Source organism: Alligator sinensis, unplaced genomic scaffold (assembly GCF_000455745.1).
Source record: "Alligator sinensis unplaced genomic scaffold, ASM45574v1 scaffold1162_2, whole genome shotgun sequence".
In the NCBI taxonomy this organism is placed as follows: Eukaryota; Metazoa; Chordata; order Crocodylia; family Alligatoridae; genus Alligator; species Alligator sinensis.
The window spans coordinates 91,752-114,098 of NW_005843013.1; the positions used below are offsets into that span (position 1 = coordinate 91,752).

Here is a 22,347-nt window from a genome sequence, read left to right on the forward strand (position 1 = left end):
AATAGGTTCTGCTCAGCCTAGGTAGCAGGGGCACACAGGGAACAAGGAGAGCTGTCCCGTCTTGGCAGGAGCTTCATCTCAGTGACATGGAGATCAGGACCAGCCCCTGTGCCCCCTGCCAGCCCTGGGCTAGCACCTGTGAGAGCCTAGAGCTCCCCCTGGACACTTCAGGGGGCCAGAGCAGGGAAGGAGAAGCCCTAGATTGAACTGCTAGCATCAGAAACAAATTTGCTCCTAACATATGCACTTTCAGAAGGAGACGCAGTTGAATGCACCTGTATTTTCTGCCCAGAAAATTCAGGCACATTAATTGTACATGTCAGTGTGTCCACAGAATACATTTCACTCAAGAATCTCAATGCATTAAGCAAACCTAACTATAGCGTTGCTATGTTGGGATTAGCCCGAGTATTAATGAAAGTTCAGATGAGAAATTTAAAAAAAATAGCCTTTGGAGAAGAACTCATGAAGTGTGACAAACAACCAAGTGTGACACGCAACTAGATATTTTTGCATTTTGTTACTTTTACCATCAAAGCTAAGGCTTCTGAGGCAGAACTTTGTAACAAACCCCTGCAGCCAAAGCAGAGGATCACATCCCCCTGCAAGATCACAGCAAATCTATTCAAAAGCTCTGTAAAGATACAATGATACAAGTTTGCAGAGATGAATAACTAAGGTTACTATAGAGCAAATGTCAAAGACGGAGACATGGAAAATAGAACCAGCTTGAATTAAAACTAGTTTTATCTGTTGCGCTGAGCAGGATATTTAGTAACACAGCAAAATGAAATCTGTATTGGTTGAAGCTAATTATTTTGCTGTATTTGTTTTGTATTTTCTTGGCTTCATAGTAATTTAGCTAGTGGTAATGTAGTAAATTAATGGCAGTGTCACCCAATGCCAGGCTGTTTGATTGGACCCATAACTAATTTTTGTATTCAGGCATCAAATTATATTTTTTGGACCATAGGCTGACATACTTATCTGGGTTCTAATAAGGCAAACTTTGCATTAAAATATGCATGAGTTAGGGTTTTGTAACATTAATGCAAAAGTTTCCTTATGCCCTAGGCACTTTGATAGGACTTTCCAAACACCCCTTTACACTGAATCATAGAATCATAGAAAATGAGGGTTGAAAGGGACCTTGGGAGGTCATCTAGTCCAACCTCTGGCTCAAAATAGGACCTTCTCCAACTATCTCATCTCAGCGAAGGCTTTGTTTAGCCTGGTCTTAAAATATTAATTCCCCTAGATGAGTTTAACCAAAAATCTTCTCAATCTAGCTGTGATTCATGAGCAGCTGAATAAGGACTTATTTTTGCTATTTTATTCTGTACTGCTTTCTTCCAAGCTTGCTCTGAGCATGCCCATAGCACTGCTAGTCTTATTTCGTGTTGTCTGTATACAGGCAAGAGCTAGATATAGGATCTGGGATAAAAGACTGGACAATTAATTCAGAAAAAAAAATCTGTGGGAGGGAGGGAGCATCCTTTTTCATTTTCAATTACTGTCAGCAAACTTAACAGGTGCCTGACTTGTCTTGCAGCTGTATCACTTGACAAAGACAGCACTTCTGATGTACTATGGCTTGGCTCTGATGCAGAGATAACAAGCCCTAACAGAGGTACCAGTGTTTTCAAAAGAAATTCAAAAAATATGTATAAAATGTGATGTTAGCTAAACTAAAGGATATAAGTTTGGTTAAACTCTTCTAGTCCAAAAGTGAAAGCTATGAGTTATGACAAATCCCTTCCAAACAACACCATTGCATAAAAGGATGTGTTTGAAAGCCGTGTTAGTCTGAGACGAAAAGAAATGGAAACCTCTAGCACTCTTGGTTCAGAGATGATGCCTTTTATTCCTCCCTGCCTGTCTGCCATCTGACCCCAGCAGGGAAGCAATCCTGCCTTCTCTGCACATCAAAGAGCGACTCACAAAGACACTCTCATTGACCCAGGGGGACAGACTTCCCCCTTCAGCTTCCTCTGTGCAGAAATGAAGTTTATTTTCTACCTATGGGGACTTTTTACCATCTTTAACTTTCCCTGAGCCTGAGGAAGGGTGTGTGCGCCAGAAAGCTTGCAGGAAAAAAAAAATGTTGTGATGTCTTAGTTGGTCTAATAAAAGGTATCATCTCTGAAGCAAGAGTTTTGCATAAATGTTAGCTTCTACAATCTTGAGGGTGATGGGGTGAAGAAGGAGGGCGCTTTGGTCCTCCTGAAGCAGCTGAACTGGAGTAGGGGGGAGCGAAAGCAAGCCCCCCAGCGATGCCTGCACAGTGAGGGGTCTGCATTGGCTCTCCCCGGTACTGCCCCTGCCCTTCCCTCTCCTTGTACCGGCCTGGAGGGCCGAGGGCCAGCGCCCTCACACACGTGCCGCCCCGCCCCGCCCGAGGGCTGTGCGCCTGGCCCGCCATGGCCCAGGTCGTGGTCCTGTCGGACACGGACAGCACTGAGGACCTGGAGGAGGGGCAGCCCAGCCTGGCTGACATGGGTGAGCTAAGGGAAGGGCTGGAGGCAGCCGGGAGGGCTCGGGAGATCAGTGCCCTCCCCCGGAGCTGCCCGCACAGGGCGAGAGCCTGGGCTCCGACAGCTTCGCCAGCCCCGCCTGCTGCGAGGCCAAAGGCAAGGCTGGGATCTGCCCGGGCGACCAGGAAAGGAAAGGCGATCTCAAGGAAAGGTTAATTGCTCATTAGTGAAGGGCATGCGGGCAGTGGGGGAGCTGCAGTCCTTTCATGGGTTGCAAGAATACATGAAAGGGGCGCAAACAGACGTTTAAAATGCATCGACAACGTTTACAAATGGGTTCTCCTCTAGAAGAGGAAAATATGGGAAACCTTTAACCTTGCAAGCTGGCAAAGTTCCCCCTATGTCCCCCCACCCTGCCCTGGGGGCTGGGGGCAGGAGGGGCAGCAGGTCAGGAGTGAGGGGCACTAGGTTGGGAGTGGCCATCAATGTTTACAAATGGGTCCCTGTACAAAACCACTGCTTTAAAATGCACACTAGCCCCCAGGATAGCCCGTGCCATTTTACACATTGGAATAACAGGCTAAATCCCTTTCAGCTAATCTTGCATCTCCCAGGTGTTTGAAGAATGCAGGGGACCTTGGTCCCCTTATCTAAAGGGATGGGAAAATCAGTAGCACATGGTTACTTGTGCATAGGTCTAGTTCCTTAGAAAGAAGCAACACTATTAATAGTGGAGTCACTGTCCAGCAAACTTAACAAGTGCCTGATTTGTCTTGCAGCTACATCACTTGAGAAAGACAGCACTTCTGATGTGGTATCGCTTGGCTCTGTTGAAGAGATAACAAGCCCTAACAGAGGTATCTGTGTTTTCAAAAGAAATTTAAAAAATGTTAACAATTTTACTATAGATAGCTTATCTACTGTTGCAATGCTCTGACCTGCAGTGTCAGCATCGTGTCTGCATTTTAAAAATTGGAGCAATGAGACACTAATATGCAGTGAAGGTTTCGTATTATTATTTTACACTTGTGTGCATGAGTCAGTGACATTATTTATCTACAAAAAAAAGGAAGCCCAGGACCAAAAGACCTACCCTCAAAGCCTGCTGCCTGCACTTGGCTGGAATTTTCCATGTGGAAGAGTTTGTGCAGGATTAGCTCCTACATTTGTCTTAACCTCTTTTTTTTAGAGGGGAAAGACAAACTGTGCCAGCTCTTAAAAGGCGTTTCTTTCTCATTTTTAAGGAAATCAACAATTTTATTAGAATCTTGTTCTTTTCCCCTAGACCACATTGTGCATGAAGTTATCGAAAACCAGAGAAGTATTGAAGGTGAGTAATGCAACTAAATGATCTAAAACACTAGGTATATTTAGCGTGGTGTCTAAATTTCCATATATTACACTACATATTTGCCAATATGAAAAAAACTGAGCATCCAACTTAAAGCAATAATCAAGCAAAAATAATGAGTAATCAAACATAAAATATACATTTAGAATAATTGTTTGTCATAAATTACTAGTCCAGTCACTTTCACTTCAATTCACCAGTTTAAATCTGTTCTGGGTTGGTAATGCCTGAAAGATATTAATATCCAACAGTTCTTTATTGTCCTCTGGCCTCTGGTCTTAGATCATTTTTAATGAATAGGGGCACACAACACACCATAAAAAATATTAGCAAAATTGGCATTACTGATGCCATTTCAGAAAGGAAAAAGAAATCTGAATGGACATGGAGACAGTGCTGTCTTGTCATGGCTAGCAGAAGTCCTTCCAGGATCATTTGTGAATAGATTGTAGCAGTCCCCAGAACATGTGTTGTGTGATGGTGAATACATCTGAAGCCAAGAGAAACATGATTGGCTAAACAGACTCTTACATATTTTTGTTTAAGTTGGGGATCCTTGTTGAACATCTAGCCCTGTGAATTTTGGGAAGTTGAGACAAGTGACATTAAAATAAAACTCTCAAAAGTAAAGAATTGAACATTTTTAACATTATTTATCTTATCAATACAATACTCCTTTGGCTTTATTAGTAATGTTGACCCTTTCTCTATATTCCTTCAGATGTACAAACTAGAACTATATTTTTAAAATATAGTTTCTAAAGCACTGAGATATACTCCTGTTCCTGCTTTCCATTTATCATAGATATGTTGAGCAGTATTGATGAGAGATATTAATCTGGAAGCTTCTATTCTTTAAGGGCATTTATACATGTGCTCTGAGAGGTAGGGCGGCACTTTAAAGTGGCTCCAAAAGCTGCTGTAATTAAAGCATCCAGAGCATCACATGTATCAGCATCCCCATGCTGAAACATGGCAACAGGGGCGGTTTAAGTAAAGCTCTTCAACCAAGCTTTAGTTAAAGCACTTTTACTACCATTTTTCAGTGCAGTGACACCAATACACATGATGCTGGACTCTGCTGGAGCACGGTAATTACCACACTCCAGCAGCTGCTCCAATGTGCTGTAATTACAGTCCGTCGCTGCAGCCTCAATGCACATATATAAGCACCCTAAGTATCCAGTCTATGTATGTAGAACCATTGCCAATGCATAGCGGGTGCATGTGGGTGTACGTGCACCCCCTGAGCTTGGCAGTGCGTGAAGCCAGTCAGCACTTGCTACCCCACACTGCACCACCGACACTGCCAGCAACTTCTGCGGGCAGTCCCTGATCACCACTGGCCACTGCCAGTGCTGCTGGTGGCATCTGCGGGTGGTCGCTGACCACCGGTTGGTGCCCACTGCCAGCACCACCGTGGCGGCCTATGGGAGCTCACCACTCGCTGCCACCACGCTCCCACTGCTGACACCGCCACTGCTGTCTGAGGGAGTTCGCCGTGCCCCCACAGCCTCCAGCGGCATGCGGTATTCATGTGTAGAACTGTACATCTTCATGGCACAGGGAGGAATAGGTAAGACAGAAAAACAAATTAAAAGACTAGATATTCTGAATTAAAATATTTTTCTTTCACAGAAATCTGCATCTGCTGTGGCAGTTTTAAGGTTCATACCCAGCATCCCTTATTTCATGGAGGGATTTGTTCTCTATGTACAGTAAGTAGTTGCTGCAGCTCAATACAGCACCCATATTCTTTTCATCAGACTTCTGCCTCACAGTGACAAATTTAAGACGCTTAGTCTAGATAGTTTCCAAGAGGAATCCAGGAGAAAGTTTAGAGGTGACCTGATCCCGGTCTCTGGGTTCTTACAAGAGGAGAGACGTCTGACAGTGGACAGATCTTTAATTTGGCATAAACATGCTTAATAAGAAGCAGTATTTAGAAGCTGAAACCAGACCAATTCAAATTAGAAATAAGATGCAGCTTTTTAATGCTGAAGATCATTAACCCATTGGAACAACTTACCATGGCATGTAGGTATGGATTCAACATCATTTGAAGTATTTACATGAAACCTGCATATCTTTTAGAAATGCATTCTGTATTTCAGACAAAAGCCTATGGCCTTGATTAGAAAATACTGTATGAGGCTCTAAATCCTGTGTTACTCAGCAGATCAAAAGAGGTAGTCATAGAGACCCATTTTGTCCTTAACATCTATGAGTGAACTACCAGCTATCAACACTCACCTCCATTTCTCAGCTCATATCCTGTAGTTCAGCTAACATCACAGTTTAACTATACACAAATACAAATAAGTAATACATTTTACAAATTGGAACTAATGAGACACATGACCCAGCTCATGTAGTTGCTCACATTTCTTTTATGTTACTCCCTATTCTTCACCATCCTTTGTCAGTATCCAGTAGACATTTCATTTCACATGCAGCTTCTAGAGCAGTAGTACTCACATCTTTTTCCTATCGGGACCCATTTCCAAAGGTTCATGGCCTGTCTCCACCCTCACCCCCCACCCCGTCCCTGCCAGTGCACCAGCCTTGCTGGTGCTCCTCATTCCCGAACTGCAGCCCCTGCAGCTCCCCTCTAGCCCTGCCAGTGCCCCTCACTGCCAACCCACAGCTCCCTGCCCACCCATCACTGCTGGAGAGCCCCCAGCTGCCCCCATCCTGCTCGGGCAAGAGTGCAGTGGTTGCAGTGGCTCCAGCTCATGCGGGCGGCAGCGGAGCAAGCTGGAGGGAGGAGGAGGGGAGGCCTGTCACAGCCCCTGCCCTGGGCTGGGGCTGCCATGCTGTGCCAGGCATCCTGATCACAGCCCATTCCACCCCCTAAGCAGTATCTCCTAGCCACCCCATGCCTGCGAACATCCAGCCCGGCCTCACAGCTCTCCCCCACCCCCTTCCCCCACCACTCTGCCCTGCCACAGTTTCCACACTTTCTTGGGGTCAGCATTTCTCAACACATGACTCACAACCCTCTGAAATCTTCTTGCAACCTACTTTTGGGTCACAACCCACAGGTTGAGAAATGCTGTTCTAGGGGGTGGAAGCTTATCTTGTCATCTGTTTGCAAAACTCCCTGCATACAAATAGGGCTACCTAAAAAAAAATATAATACAGTATAGCAATGAAGTCTATATGCCAAAGTAAACACCATTCAGAATGGTTATTATATTTTATAAAATAAATGCAGGGTTACAACTATATTTTGATCTTTTTAAGGAGAACTTTCTGGAAACATTCTTCCTGTATGATGATGATGGCTTGCAGTCTTACTGTACCATCTGCTGCTCGGGAAAGATCCTGCTCATGTGTGATGAACCAACTTGTAACAGGTAAAGAGTTTGAGAACATTCAAATTCAGTTCGAAACTTTAGCAAAGCCTAAAGGGGCACTTTTGCGGTATGTAGGGTATAAGGATTTAAATCTGGACCCACTAATAAGTTCTACCTTCATAATCATATTGTTGAAGGTATGCAGGTTCTAAAATGCCCTATGCTCATATGGTTGTGTAAAAGTGATGCTGTAGCCATGATGGTCCTGAAATTATGCAAGAGGCCAGGATTTCTATTGCATATGTGCATTTAAAACTCACTGTTAGACAACAAATAATTCTAGCAGCATGGTAAGGATTACTTGCAAACCCTTCACTTAAAAACACTTAGTTGTATAGCTCAATAAAAAAAGAAAAATCTGTCAACAAAAATGTGAAGGAAATGTTCAGATCACTAAAGAATAGTATATATATGGAGAAATGCAAGGTACTCCACCTCAGGAATAAAAACCCGCATCACACTTATAGTCTCAGCAATGCTACACTCACTAGAACCATGACTGAAAGAGACTTGGGGGTCATGATTGACCACAAGATGAATATGAGCCACCAATGCAATACCACAGCTGGCAAAGTGAACAAAACTCTGGCTTGCATCTACCAATGCATCTTGAGCAAGACCCAGGATGTCATCCTCCCACTGTACTTGGCCTTGGTGAGACCACAGCTGGAGTACTGCATCCAATTCTGGGGTCCACAATTTAGGAAGGGCACGGAGAAGCTTGAAAGAGTCCAGAGGAGAGCCATGCATATGATCAGAGGGCAACAGAACAGGTGTTATGAAGAGAGGCTGAGAGCTATGGGACTCTTCAGCCTGGAGAAGAGCAGGATCAGAGGTGACTTGGTGGCAGTTTATAAGTACATAAGGGGTGTGCATCAGGATCTGGGGGAACGGCTTTTCACCAAAGTGCCCCAGGGGATGACAAGGTGCAATGGTCACAAACTTCTGCAAGACCATTTTAGGCTGGACATAAGGAAAATCTTCTTTACTGTCTCAGTCCCAAGGCCTGGAACAGACTCCCCCCCAGAGGTGGTGCAAGCACCTACTCTGGACACTGTCAAGAAACATTTGGATGCTTATCTTGCTTGAATCCTTTGACCCCAGCTGACTTCCTGCCCCTTACGCAGGGGGCTGGACCCGATGATCTTATGAGGTCCCTTCCAGCCCTAATATCTATGAAATCTATATTTGTACCAATGTATTACATTTAAATTAGGCAAGAGAATAAATTCTCTGGAAGTGGCTAAATAATGAGTAGACAACAACAGGGGAAAGGGGATGTTACAAATTCACCAACTATACATAGAGGAGCCATAGGTAAAATTCTAACCACATTGAAGTCAGTGACAAAACTCCCTTGCCTCCCGTATATGCCGTGATTGCAACCTACAACATTTTGCTGAAGTGCTCAGCACCCAATGTTAAGGCCACTCTTTGGCATGACCTGCAATGGAAATTGTATTTCTAGAAACAATAATCCAATGAAATGAAAAACAGGTCAGTTCCCTCCACACAACCAGCAGGAGAGAAAGCCAAATATTTGCCCTTCTCACTAGTTGGCAACTGCCACTCTTTGAGGTTACTGTAATGTTCAAGGATGTCCTTAACTTCAATGGGAGATTGATTTGCTCCTTAGATTTGGTATTAAAATAATATGTGAGTATATTTACCAGGCATATCTTGCATGGATGGATATTTCATTGAGAAACCTAATTCCTAGCATTTTGAGTCCTGCCACACAGTGAGTTTTGCATGAAACCTAGAGTTATTTCTTTGACTCTTTCTTGATGTTGGTTGATTTAAAGATCTGCACAGGGTTGCAGAGGGGATTGCTCACAGATGCTTAGATGCTTTATTGACAGCAGATAGTATCTCAGCATACTCAGTAAAAGATTTCCAAGGGATACTTATTTGGGGTACAACTTTAACAAACAGAAAAGAAGCAAAGTAGTCAACATGAGCCATTGGCTGTGTTAGGGTGTGTGGAAAGGTAATTTTATGAATAAAGGAATGACATTATTATTATTATTATTTCCTTAGGGGTTATTGCTTCAAATGCTTGGATGTCCTTGTCAGTCCTGGCACTGCAGAGAAAGTGAAAGCTATGAATACCTGGCTGTGTTTTATGTGCTTGCCTTTGAGCTCTCATGGTTTACTGCAGAAGAAACAAAGATGGCATACAAGACTGAAATGTTTCTACGATCAGGAGTCTGTAAGAAGAATCTAAATTGAAATATGAAATTAAAGAAATGGGATATCAATACTGGCACAGATGCAACTGCCATCTTATCTTTCTTTCTATATGTCTTTCTAATTGTACAGATGCCTCAATCCTTTTTTTTTTTTTTTTTGCTAAAAAAACTCAGAACTTGGCAGTCCTGACCATTTAAACATTTTTTTCCACCAAAAGGTTTAAAAGTTGGTGGGGGGAGAGAAATATGCTCCTGATTATCCAGCAAGCGCACTGATCCTTTAGGGCTTGATCCTATCCCACCTGATAGGCACCTAAATGAACTTAGGTGATCCTATTCCACCTTGCTGCAGTCCCTGAAAAATGGTTAAAATAAAAGGTGGGTGGATCCTCCTCCTCTCTGCTGCTTTTTATGTAACTTAGTCTTAAGACTAAGATAACAGCAGCCGCATCCACACGAGTAGTGGACTGCGCAGTTGTTACTGCACAGTCATTCAGTATTTGCATAACCAAGTACTAAATAAGTACGCAGTTAACCAATGTTACTGCACAGTAGCATCGTGTCACAGTTAGTGCCCACCAAAGCTACTGCACAGTCGCTCACTGCTACTGCACCATAACATCTCATGTAGACATGCCCAGCACGTTGCAAAAATAGTTGCATTAGTTTTCAGAAACTCAAGAGACATGGAGCAGCATTGCACTTAAGCGCCTAAGTCAATTAGGCTTCTAATAAGTGAGTATGATCTGACCCCGAGTGGCCAGGACACACGACACAATAGGCCAAAAGAATGATGGGTTTCGTTGATTATAGAACCATTATAGAAACAATATAATTTGCGACATAGAATTCAGAGCTAGGTTCACCTATAATTGCTTGCCTTGTTTCCTTTGTACAAAAACATTTAAAATGTAGTAGGTGAACCAGGCTCTTACCAATAGAAACAGCTCTAGGGTTTTTAAGTATATCCCAAATTTTTCTGTGTCTGGTAGGAGTAGGGCTACAGTTCTCTTCTTCTAGCCAGATGGAGCCATAAAGTACTTATCTACTTAAAGATACCATCACTTTGGATGCGTTTTGTCTCCAGCAGATGGAAGCAGAGGTCTATCAGCTCTACTGTTAGGGAGAATGTGAAGCTTTGTCACATGCAGAAAAAGAAATTTAGAGGGGCCATATTACTGGCCTTAGTCCTGAGCAGAACTGCATTGATGTTTTTTCTGCTGCTGAATCCAAATTAACTTTGAGCTGTGTGAAGTGGTTTTTTTTTAAGACACAATATGTAGTTACTCATATTGGCATTGGCAATTAATGTAGTGGGATTTCATCCTTACTATCAATTATTCTTACCCTTGATCACACACAGTGTTAAAATGTTCACTGATCCAAAGAGTACTGAAATCAGTGGAAGTCTTTTTCTCTAGGCTGTTTTCCTCTAGAGCATTAAAAAGCAGGGGTCAAATTTTTGGATCAAATTGGCAGAAATCACAGAGTCAAATTTCTGCTTTCCTCAGCCCTCCACATTGCCTGTGTTATGTTTCTATGCCTGAAGTACACTGAGAGATTCCGAAACTTGCCTCCTGAAAGCTTTAATAAAGTGCCAGTCAGCCTGGGCTGTAAGTGCTGCATTGAATACTCATGAAATCATAGAAAAGTAGGGCTGGAAAGGACCTCAGGAGGTCATCTAGTCCAATGTCCTGCTCAACACAGGATTATTCCTGTCTAAACCATCCTAGACATGTGTTTATCTAATCTGCTATTAACAACTTCCAACGTTGGAGATTCTGCAACCCTTCTGGATAGCCTGTCCAAATATTTAAACCTTCACTGTGAGAAAGTTCTATGAATATCCAAACTAAATTTACTTCACTACAATATAAGATCACCATCCTTTGTGGCCACAGAGAAGACTACTACCATCCTGTTTATAACCAACCTGCAGATGTTTGAACACTGTTATCAGATCATCCCTCGCTCTTCTCTTCCCCAGACCAAATAATCACAGTTCTTTCAGCCTTTCCTTCTAAAGCAAATGTCTCAGATGCAAAGATCATATTCTGCAGCACTCATACACCATGGTAATCTTAGGCCATGTTTATCCTTTCTATACAATGTAGCAGTTTAGGGTTTGAGAAGAAATCGGTACCAATTGAAACTAGTAATCAGAAACTGGATGCTTCCCATTTGCCTGCCATGCACCAGTTTATCACAGCAGAGGGAAGTGTCTATCCTGCTTTAAATTGTAAGTATTGAAGTTGGAGAAAAGGAAGTTGAGATTAAAAAATAAAATGGAACCCATGTGCATAAAAGAATATTTACAGTATCCTGGAAAGTGATATCTATATACATGGATAGATCTAGAATTTTGTAAAAGGGGTGCAGATGGTTTGGTGCATTGTTACATAGAACACAGTGCATATGGTTATCAAGTTAAGAAGAAACTAGAAGCTTTACTAAAAAGCTAGTGGCCTAGGGCTATATTATTCAGTTTAAGATTGAAGCAAACACCAATATAAATTTATAGGAATGAGCATCAATTTTCTATATCGTGTATTATGTATAAAAAACACATCAAACTAGGCAAAAATAATCAAAAGATGTTTAATTGGCCCTGCAGTCTTTAGAATTAAATGGACATCTCTTCTTTGCAGATTCATAAAACAAAATGTAGTCTTCTAGAGTGTCTTGACAATGCATGGAATGCTTCACTGAAAGTTATTTTCCCACATTAGTTAAGGTTTCCTAGAGTTAAAAATAGTTTACAAGGCTGTGAAATATAAGCTGAATTACCAGGAGCAGCTAGCAGGCAGCAAAATTGCAAAAGAAAGGCTAGCTTGGTTAGCTGAACATCAATGCCATTAAAAAGGAAAGAGGGTCAGTAGTACCTATGAAATGAAGAGTTTAGAAGAAATCAGGTAGATTACAGTGAGCCATGAAGTCAGTTGGCTCCCTCACTGCTGCCTAAATAGAAATACTGATTTTCAACTTTGGGTGAAACAGGAATCAAAAGGAAGGTGTAAATGCACCACTTGGATTCTTGAATCCACCTCTATCTAGGTATGTATTTGCAGTGTACTTTCAAATCAGTATTCTCCCAGGATCTGAAGAACTATAGTTGTTTTATGTAACTGTCTGAAGTTTGGGGAATATGGATGTCCACTGAAAGGAGGACCCGGCTGGATCCATTTAAAAATGACAGGTTATGCACACACACACATTTCATGTATAAAAATGAGCACGTTCAGTCAAGAGCAACAAATGAAATTGTCACTTTTCTTCATTCAAAATTACACTTCATGCCTGTGATGCTATTAATGTGATGATGCATTTACATCATAAACTGACTGTCAGATAAACATAACCATGTGCTTCTTATCCTTAATTATTAGGACACAGTTTTGACTGTTCACATAACTGAATAGCTTGTGCAAACAAGGATTTTTATTTTATTTATATAATAGAACCACTTCAAAATTTATCGGCCTGTACCTGCATGGGAACGAAAACCAATCAGCATTCTCTCCCTTTTTGATAATATTACACCAGGTAAGTGTATATATGACATCAACAATTAATTTTACTCTTTATCATTCAATATGATGCACACACACACACATACACACACACACATACATCATCCTCCTACACATTACAGCTTTATGTCTAGCTTTAGAAATTTTCAAAAATTTTAATGAAATATTTCTTACAAAAAGTGACTTTTAAAAACAAAACTGTTTAGGAAAAAACTTTTCAAAATCTTTTGCATATACATTTTTAATAATGTTAACTATATTTTCTCCTTTATATTTTTCCTTGAAACATTATTGAAACAGCCATCAAAATAATGCATTGGTTTTTTCTATTACGTTTAGATATAAAAATGTAACAAAACATGGGAAAAATAAAATCTGGTCCATTTCAAAACCTTTAAATTAAAATGTCTTTCATTTAAAAAAAGGTATCATCATTAAAACCACTGGCTACACTCTGTATAGGTTTGTTCAAAATTCTTCCATTCATAGCTCATCCAGATGTAGCCATTTCTAGAAGAATACTGCATAATGTTTAGCTAGTTTGTTCTGATATTTGCAATCCAGCTTTTGGAATATTCTTTGCTTCAACACAAAGACTTCAACAAATTCTACTCACCTATGCAATGTCTGCAACTGTAAATACCCAGCTCTGTCCCATAAGAGCTATCTGCTTAAATTTTAATTGCCACAATGTTCCATAAGACCCTGATCAAGCAAGGTAATCAACTACAGGCTTAATCTGAAGCACAGGAATAATCCAACTAATCTCAGACTTAAATTAGACATGTACTATAACTCCTTGTAGAATGAAGACCGTGCTCCTAATGCCACTACTAAACAATCTATTTCTAATCTCCACTCTTCAGAGATGAAAAGTATTGGATTTTTGGATAGCAGCCTGGGGAACGGCAGGTTGAAATATTTACATGATGTCACCAATATTCTAAGGATGAATGTAAGTACAATGCAGAAAACTTCTCAAGTTAACAATGCACTACCCCAATTATTGATTGCTGTGTTATGTTTTGAGGGATGCTGCCCCGCTCATACCCCTTACACAGGCTTGGCAAACATTAACAGAAGCAGAACCTTCATCTTTCCAGGGGACGAAAGCAGGGAGGATAAAGAAAATCTGTGCAAGGGATCCTTGCAGTCTCGCCTGGATCTCTGTTCAAGAGTAGTCCTCATCATCATGACAGTGCTTTAATGAGTGGAGAGGGGAACTGATAGCACAACAGGAAGAAGCTGGGTTTTGGAGACTGTATCTGCAAACTATGTGGATCCAGCAGCTAAAATCTTCCTGAATTGAATATGAAGCAGGCTCTAGACACTGCCACAGCTACGTGCTTCAAGGATCTAAACTGGGTGATGGCTGAGTGATACTACACTGTGGATCCAAGTTGAGAAGTGAAAGCATCAAATTCTTGGATTACAGCCTTCTTTCTGAAGGTCTGATCAAATGCCCACTGGAATCAATGGGAGTATTTACATTGATTCCAACAAGCACTGAATCAAGTTCTTAAATTTTAAACTTTTGAGAGTGGGTATCCTGCCTTCTTATGTAGTTGTACAGCACCTACCATTACAGTCCAGTGGGCTATACACTTCAAATAGTAAATAATTCCATTGCCCACTGCCTGGAGAGGGTCCTACTAGAAGATCTTCTGGCTTGATCTATGTAGGCAGAGAATGGAAATTTGGCCCCATGGTTATCAAGCCAGACCTAATATAATATGAAAAATTTGGAATCTCTCTTTTCATTTAAATATGTGACTCAACCAAGAACATAGTGCAAGGATTTAGTCAAGTAACCATAACCTCCCCTGCTCCAGGGATCTGAGATACGCCACTTAACATAAGTATTTTCATTTGCATCAGCAGAATCTCACAGTGAAATCTTGCAGAAATCCAAGTCAGTCTGTAAGCACTTCCGCTCATGCAATCCTCACTTGCATGCAGAAACCACATAGCCAATGTGTATGTAATTTCAGTAATGAACAAATAGCATAACTCATACCACATTTTGCATTTCATAACCTGCCCATTCATAACACTGCCATCGGCTTCTCCACACTGTTAGCTCTTTGCATTTTGTTCTAGGGTACTGTATAGCAAAGCCTTGCGCTCTGCCCAGGCCAGTCTTTTCATGTATTATACCAACTTCAACAGAAGGGCAGAGACACGGAATAACATTTTCTTTCCCGTTTTCATGGAGCTAACTACATTAACCCCATGTATTTGCAATTTCCTCACTGCCCCATGACTTTAAGGGCTACACACAGTCCTTGTTAGCTGACATACTCTCTTCAGACTCCTGCCTCTGGATTTTCAATGATTTGCATGTACAACAGTAATGTGCAAAAATTTCACATAGAAGTGACTTGAGTGCCAAATTGCATGTGCACCAATAGAGATAACATTTGGAAAATGTGGCCTTCCATAATCAGATTTCAAAGCATCAAAGTCAGGTCAATAGTGAGAGTTGATCATTTTTTCCAAGTGTGTAGTGCAGCTACTGTTATTAAGCAAGAGTGCTGGGTGAAACTACAGAAGTTACACATCAAGCACCATCTTGGAACATGGTGGTCTGAACTGATGGTTCTAGTCAACATCAAGAGTCTGGTTGTTCTTCTGTGAGAGCAAAGTAATCACTGTATAATAATAATGTAAATGTTAAACATAAGCTCTCCTTGCGATTATAAGACTATGTAATATGCTGTGACTGGGAAGGATTCCTGGTGATGTTCAAACTGTTTTTGCATGGCACTATCCATTGGAGAAACTGCTGTGGTGTGGGGGCTACAGATCATTTTAGGTTGTCTTGTATTTAGATTCTTACCTTATGCCTATCACCTTGGTATCTGAATGTCCATAAGCAAATACTTCCATTTCAATGTAAAGCATTATTAGAATATGAACATTAAAAAAAATTAAAAACAAACAGTTTTGAAATCTGTACAATCTCATCAGGTAAAAGAATGGGGTCCTTTTGATTTCATATTTGGTTCCACTCCTCCGGTTGGAAATTCGTATGATCATCCTCCTGGTAAGAAATGCAATGGGTTATAAATTGATATGTAAAGCATTAGTCCTATAGAGTTAGATCATCAGTTGTACTGCTTATGTCACAGTTGAGGAGATGGGGTAGGAAAAGCAATGATTACAATTCCCAAACTTATTGGAGGACAAGTTTGGTACCACTATAATTGAGAGATGTCTGAGGACAGCTCTAAATTACACTAGCATCTGCTGTGTCAGCCAGACTACAAAATCACAGTACAATCTGATTATACTTTTTAATATAAATATTAAAATATACTCTGTGTTACAGGGCTTGGATGTAGGAGGTTTAAGGAAGTATACACCAGTTAGGAATTGCAGGTGTTTTGTGCTGTTATGGCACAAAGCGGTGACGGCACAGCCCACAAGCTGTCAACTCTGTTATGACACACAACCTTATATTTTCCTCCTCTTTTATTGTGTAATGCTTCGAGAGAACTTACTATTATATCTGATTAGCACTTCGCCTGTTTTAGCATGCTCACAATTTGTATGTTTTTCTGCACAGTGATACATAGTTAAAAGTTTCAAGAACTGTGTTCACTAGCTGTGTCTCTTCATCTAGTAATGTAGACATGAAAAAAGACTCCCATATCTCAGCAGTAGAAGCCGGATTCTGTCTCCCCATTACATAGGGCAGATGTGCAGTGAAAGCTGTGGGAGTCAGTAGCTTTCCCCATGTAAAGGCTGTCCAGCCCTTTCTGAGCTGGGCTGCATTTCAGAATGTCTGCACTTGCTAAGAATGCTCCTAGGGGAAACAAACAGTTTTGGTCTCTTAAGCATCCTACAGCTGTGGTGGCTGGTGTCATGAGAAGTAATTATGTGGCACCTGATAACAAGAGGTGTATCAGCCTCCACACTTCCCTAAGGTACAGCATCTTTCTCTTAAGTGGTGAGGAAGTCTTCATAAGCTGCCCAGAACAAGGATTATGTGCCATTTGCTGAGCTGAATCCTTTGTGACCAAAAAGGCTCATTAATTATTTCCAACTCAAACTGGCCTGTATCCCACATGGAAACTGGTGCCAAATGCAGACCTGATAGAAGCAGCTGCAGATTCATGTCAATGACTTTGCACCTGAAATGAAATCTGGCCCCTGGAATCCCTCTCTGCTATACAGTACTTCCATAAAAGAGCTAATGTTACAAAAAAAACTTCACATTTGAGTGCAGAAGTGGTGCTCATGAGTGTGGTATTCACACTAGTTTTCAATCTTCCTGTGCTGCTTTTTATGATGCTCACACAGAGGTTCTCAGCTCTGTTCTGGGGCTGCAGTGTCCATATGCCAAACACTGTGGGTTGAGGGGCAAGTCTATGCTCTCTTGTCATCCACTCTCCTCTCAGCATGGTACTTCTATCAATATTACCGGATTCTACAATATGGGAAACCCCTAGAGAATAGTGAGAGGCCATTCTTTTGGATGTTTGTGGATAATCTGGTGCTGACAGAAGAAGACAGAGATACAGCATCTCGATTCTTTAAGGTACACAGAAAATGCATTTCCTCCCCACATAACTGTTGCTCATTATTGTTTCTCCTTTGTGTTTTGCCAGTGGGTCTCTTCATATTGCAATGTATATTGTTTTTCAAGAATGATAATGCACTGCCCTATGGAAAACCCAACTTACTTCTTGGGCTGTGCCTGTAAAGGAAAAAAGGCAACTTGTGGAGGAAAAGCAGTGCTTCATGTTGTTCAAAATGTATTCCATTCTATCTGATTAAGGAGCAGAAATGGGTGAATCCAAGAAGTTTGGATTGGGCTCTGAATGTAAATTTGAAGCAAGTGTACAGAGGAGAAGAACAGTTAAGAGCCCAGATTCTGACTCAGATCCATCTGCTTGAGATTATTAAATCCAGATCTGAACTGCCTAAAAGTCTGCAGGGAGCTATGTATGCAATTCTAGATCAGACTTATCTCTGTTAGGTCCTGTAAGTGGACATTCCAAGAAAGGCATGCATGTAATCAAAATACTTGTGTGTACCACAAAAACTGGAAAGTTTCTCTGCTTGTGCTGCCCATACGAAAGATTAGTCAGACGTTAGTCAACATGTTTTCCAGTTCTGAGTTTACAGCACAGCTCATTTAAGAATCTCAAACTTTTACAAACCATAACTGGTCCACACATCTATAGCCCTTCCAAACTGAAGAGATCTGTAGTATGCAATATGAGCAACACTATCAGCCATCCAGGCTGCCTTGCCAATTTCTGATGAGAGATAGATTATTTACAGGCTTACAGTATTATCGGCTGAAGAACAGCAACATATTCATCACAATGTCTTCTTGATTGTAAGAGGCAGGGCCGGATATATGAGGACCTGGTGGTCAGAAAGGATGAGCACCAGCTGATCCTGCTGACTTCACTAGAAACTGCTTATTCCTGAAAACAAATCAGGAAGCAGTCAGCACAGAACACAAACAGTACCCTGAAACAATGTCACCTCTTAGAAGTAGTCAAATAACCAAAAAGGATGCAAGTTAAAAGGACATGTACAATAGGTATATTTGCTGGAGAGATTAGAAAGCTGAATATGGAAGGAAAGTACCACCAATAATAAAACTAAAACTATGCTAAACCTCTTGCAGTTTCTAGGTAGCCTCACACAATACTTATAATGAGTTATGAGTAACTTGAAGGTCAACAGTTTTGTTCCCTTTTCTGCATTGTAATTTATAAAAATTAATTTATTCCTAGAAATACTAGTCTCTCTTTGTCCAATACACAACTGTTTGTTGCCATTCTAGAATGTATATAGGGGAAGAGAGAGCACAATCCTTACCCCAAAAGTGAATAGGACTACTGTGTAAGTACTACGCTCACTGGAGTTGGCCAGAAAAGGGAGGAAATTGTAAAACAAATTCGCACCTTTTTAATTCAAAAGCTCTTGACCAGCTCTATAACATTAGGGAGACAAAAACATTATAAAGTTAATCAAACAACAGGAAAAAATATCAAAAATGTTCTGATCTATTTTTTTATTTTTTCAAAATTAAAATGTTATTGAAATTTCAAGTTTGCAAAGTTTAGGCCAGCTTTTCTGCTTTTCTACTTGAACAAAAGGCTGCCCCAGTCTAGCCCAAAATGAATACAATAAAAAATGGAAAGCTAACTAGGTATGTATCCTAACCAGTATGCAAAATCAGATTAACACTTGACAGATGTTTAGCCCTAAAACATTCACACAGTTTTCTCTTTAAAAAAAGACAGAGGCAGTGACTGTACACAGGGAACATGGAGAAACTATCCAGAATGCCGTGATCATATGGAGTAACATACCATCTGTTAAGAGGTGATGTACCAGTTTGTTTTCAAGATTTTAAAGAGTAGATTATCATTGATTGAAAAAAGATGAAGGCTTCAAGGAGTTTCTGACCATGTCCATCCTCTGACCCTTCCAAAGTTTCAGTGTCCTATAACTCTCCATTATCCTTCCACTCTCTTTCCATAGTTCCCACATTCCCACATCTGCAAGCAAGCCAAACTGGTATTCTGAGTTTGGAAGACATTCAGACAGGGATGAAATAAGTTCCATTCACTTAAGTGGTCTAATTAAGCAATATCCGAAGCAGCAACAACTCCTAAAGCCCAAGTCAGAAATTTGGAAATGGGGCTTTAGCAAAAAAAGAATTGGAGAATTCTACCTCTCACTCTTCATGTAGACCCTCAGTTCTCCAGTTCAACTTGTTTGTATTGGTCTCTCATTCTCACTTTTTAAGAGCTACATACATTATCCTCCAGACTGTGAACATATGCCAATGTTAGGGTTGACCCTGAGATGCACTGAATACCCAAAAACTGTTGTGGGTTTTGGGTTGTTTTTTTTTAACCTTAACGTTTGCAGTCAGGTAGGAAACTTCATGATACAGATTTCATGATAAAAATACCAATGAAACCTCCATTTTATCTATTCAGCTATAAGACACTGGAAAATCAGTTATAGAACCCAAACAAATGCTACTATTAGCACTTCAGAAAGTACTCCTAGGAGGATCACGGATTTCTCACGGATTCTGTCTAGAAACCATCCCACACTTTCTGGCTTTCCCAAATGTCTTTCAGCAAAATTGTCTTCTGAGAAGTGTATCACATAAGGCATGAACTCCACAATGATGCTGCTAGAGCATATCCACAACCCCACCTGTGGTCTTGCATATCAAAGAAGGTTCTTTTAGACAGTTCTGAACTCTATAATGAACCTGTTTTATTTCAATGCTCACTAATGATACATGAGCCAAACTTTTGGTTAATTGACTCATCAGCACCATGGTGCCATTTCAGGCATATTGAGGTCTTAGCTATATTTCCACCTATTACAGCATCTGTGAAGAGGCTGCTGCTGCTAAAAAACAATCTTCAGCATTTGAAAATGTTTCAAACCAGTGGGGTATTGTTCATGTCATTACGTGTAATAAAGTTATCCACTACTCGTTTGGTAATCTGGAGCCTAGTTCCACCAGCTCTTTCACTAATGAGTAGTTCTTTCTTGTGATCAGCAACCCCATTGCATAGATGGCACTAACTGAATGGGCTGCATCTGTGAGGGCTGGAGAAAAGGAAAGTTTCACCAACTGAAAGGCAGTTCAAAACCCTACACCCTTTGGCCCTTATCTAGCATAGACAAATGCATATTTTCAGCATTAAGCACAGTGATAAACTCACTAAAACTGATAACAAGCTTAAAGCTTTTTTAAAAAGTATTAAGGCTTTGCTGGACCAGGACCAGATTGCATAGCATCTTCCAGGATTAAACCCATGCACCAGAGATATTTTGGAGAACATTTTGTGAAAGGAACTTTCTGAGATTTTTAATTCTTTTTTTTTTTTTTTAAAGCAAATATTCTCTCTCAGACTTAAATGTGGATTTACATCTTCTGGCCAAGAACATCATCCGAAAAAGAATTCTCTCTCAACAACCAGCCACTCTAGTGAAGAAGTTTTTTCTTCCCCTGAAGGAGTATTTTAAATGTTTTTCATAAGAAGTTCTTCCCATGCCATATCAATGACCCAGATCATCCCCTAATACTGAAAAGGTTTCTATGCCATGTAAAGATAATTTATGGCCTGATCCAGAGTTCACTGAAGTAAATGGGATTTTTTTTTACTGGCTCTTATGGGCTTTGGCTCAGGCCTGTATTGGAGAACTGCTCATTTATATTTATTTGTTAATGATGTATAATTTTCTCTCTTGTCTTGCATGGGCCTAGTACTTGCTCTTCCTTTGTTATTTGGTAGGTTGCTGAAGTTTCTATTATAGATATTTAGTTCTTCTGAATGAGAGTACATGTGCTATTTTTTGACATTTTATAATTAACAGCCTACTGCAGCCATGATTCTTCACATGCAGAGGCACATCTGATTCTTTTCTCAAATGAGCATCCCATTAAACTACACATCCTTAGTATTTCACCTTGATTGACAGATCAGTAGAATTTTATTTAAAGACACCTGATTTATATTGCTTTTACTTTAATACTAGCTCTAAACACATCTCCTACCTAACTGCTAACATAACAGAAAATATCAGAAGGGTTTATATTTACAAATTGTGACTTAAATGCTGTGGACTTAGGCCTAACTAGTTTGATGTCATTAAGATAAAAAAGGACTGTACAATATAATGAATCTGAAGGAAGCAAAATTCATTAATGTAAAAATATTAAACATTATTTTGAAGAAGAAGAAGAAGAAGAAAAGATTCAGCATGTTGGAAATACACGATAATATTTTTATCTTGTTTTAAAACTTGTATATTTAAAGTAAAGCTGTTTTATTAAAATGTTAATAGAAAATAGGATACAGATGATAATCAGAAAAAAACATATATCTGCTCAAAGCTTAAAAGAGAAAATAAAGCAAATTTGGCAAATGGTGAACTGTGTGTTGTGCAGTACTGCTAAGTTCTGAATAACCTCAGTTCATAGTAGCCACAGCAGAGGTTCATGGATCTCAGCCCCTGGCAGCGCTGCAAGGTCAGGTTCTAAATGAGCAGCATGGAATCTGACACAACTCACAGCATGCAACCACTTGGGAACAGAAATCTTCACATAAAAGCAAAATGGACCTAGAGACCAAAGAACCTCTGCATAAGGATATATACAGTCCAACCCATTTACTATTGTCCATAAGCAGATTGAAAAGGAGCTACTAGTAGAGATGACAGAGTGGTTCTGAAGCTTCATAGATTTCATAGATGTTAGGGCTGGAAGGGACCTTGCAAGATCATCGGGTCCAGCCCCCTGCCCAAAGGGCAGGAAATCAGTTGGAGTCAGATGACCCCAGGAAAGTGAGCATCCAGGCATTTCTTGACCGTATCCAGAGTAGGTGCTTGCACCACTTCTGCAGGGAGTCTATTCCAAAATCTGGAGACTTAGACAATAAA

General features: G+C 40.5%; 1 protein-coding gene across 1 annotated transcript; it reads left to right on the plus strand.

The window, feature by feature from the left end:
* Positions 1 to 2,420: 2,420 nt before the first annotated feature.
* On the plus strand, positions 2,421 to 19,627 carry DNMT3L (DNA methyltransferase 3 like). The gene is made up of 13 exons (XM_014526299.1): positions 2,421 to 2,499; positions 3,254 to 3,331; positions 3,760 to 3,804; positions 5,464 to 5,543; positions 7,072 to 7,184; positions 9,225 to 9,396; positions 11,050 to 11,052; positions 12,835 to 12,919; positions 13,773 to 13,861; positions 15,877 to 15,952; positions 17,310 to 17,449; positions 19,172 to 19,257; positions 19,417 to 19,627. Exons 1-13 carry the CDS (start codon positions 2,421 to 2,423, stop codon positions 19,625 to 19,627), a joined length of 1,257 nt encoding a protein of 418 aa, XP_014381785.1.
* The last annotated feature ends 2,720 nt before the right edge of the window (positions 19,628 to 22,347 follow it).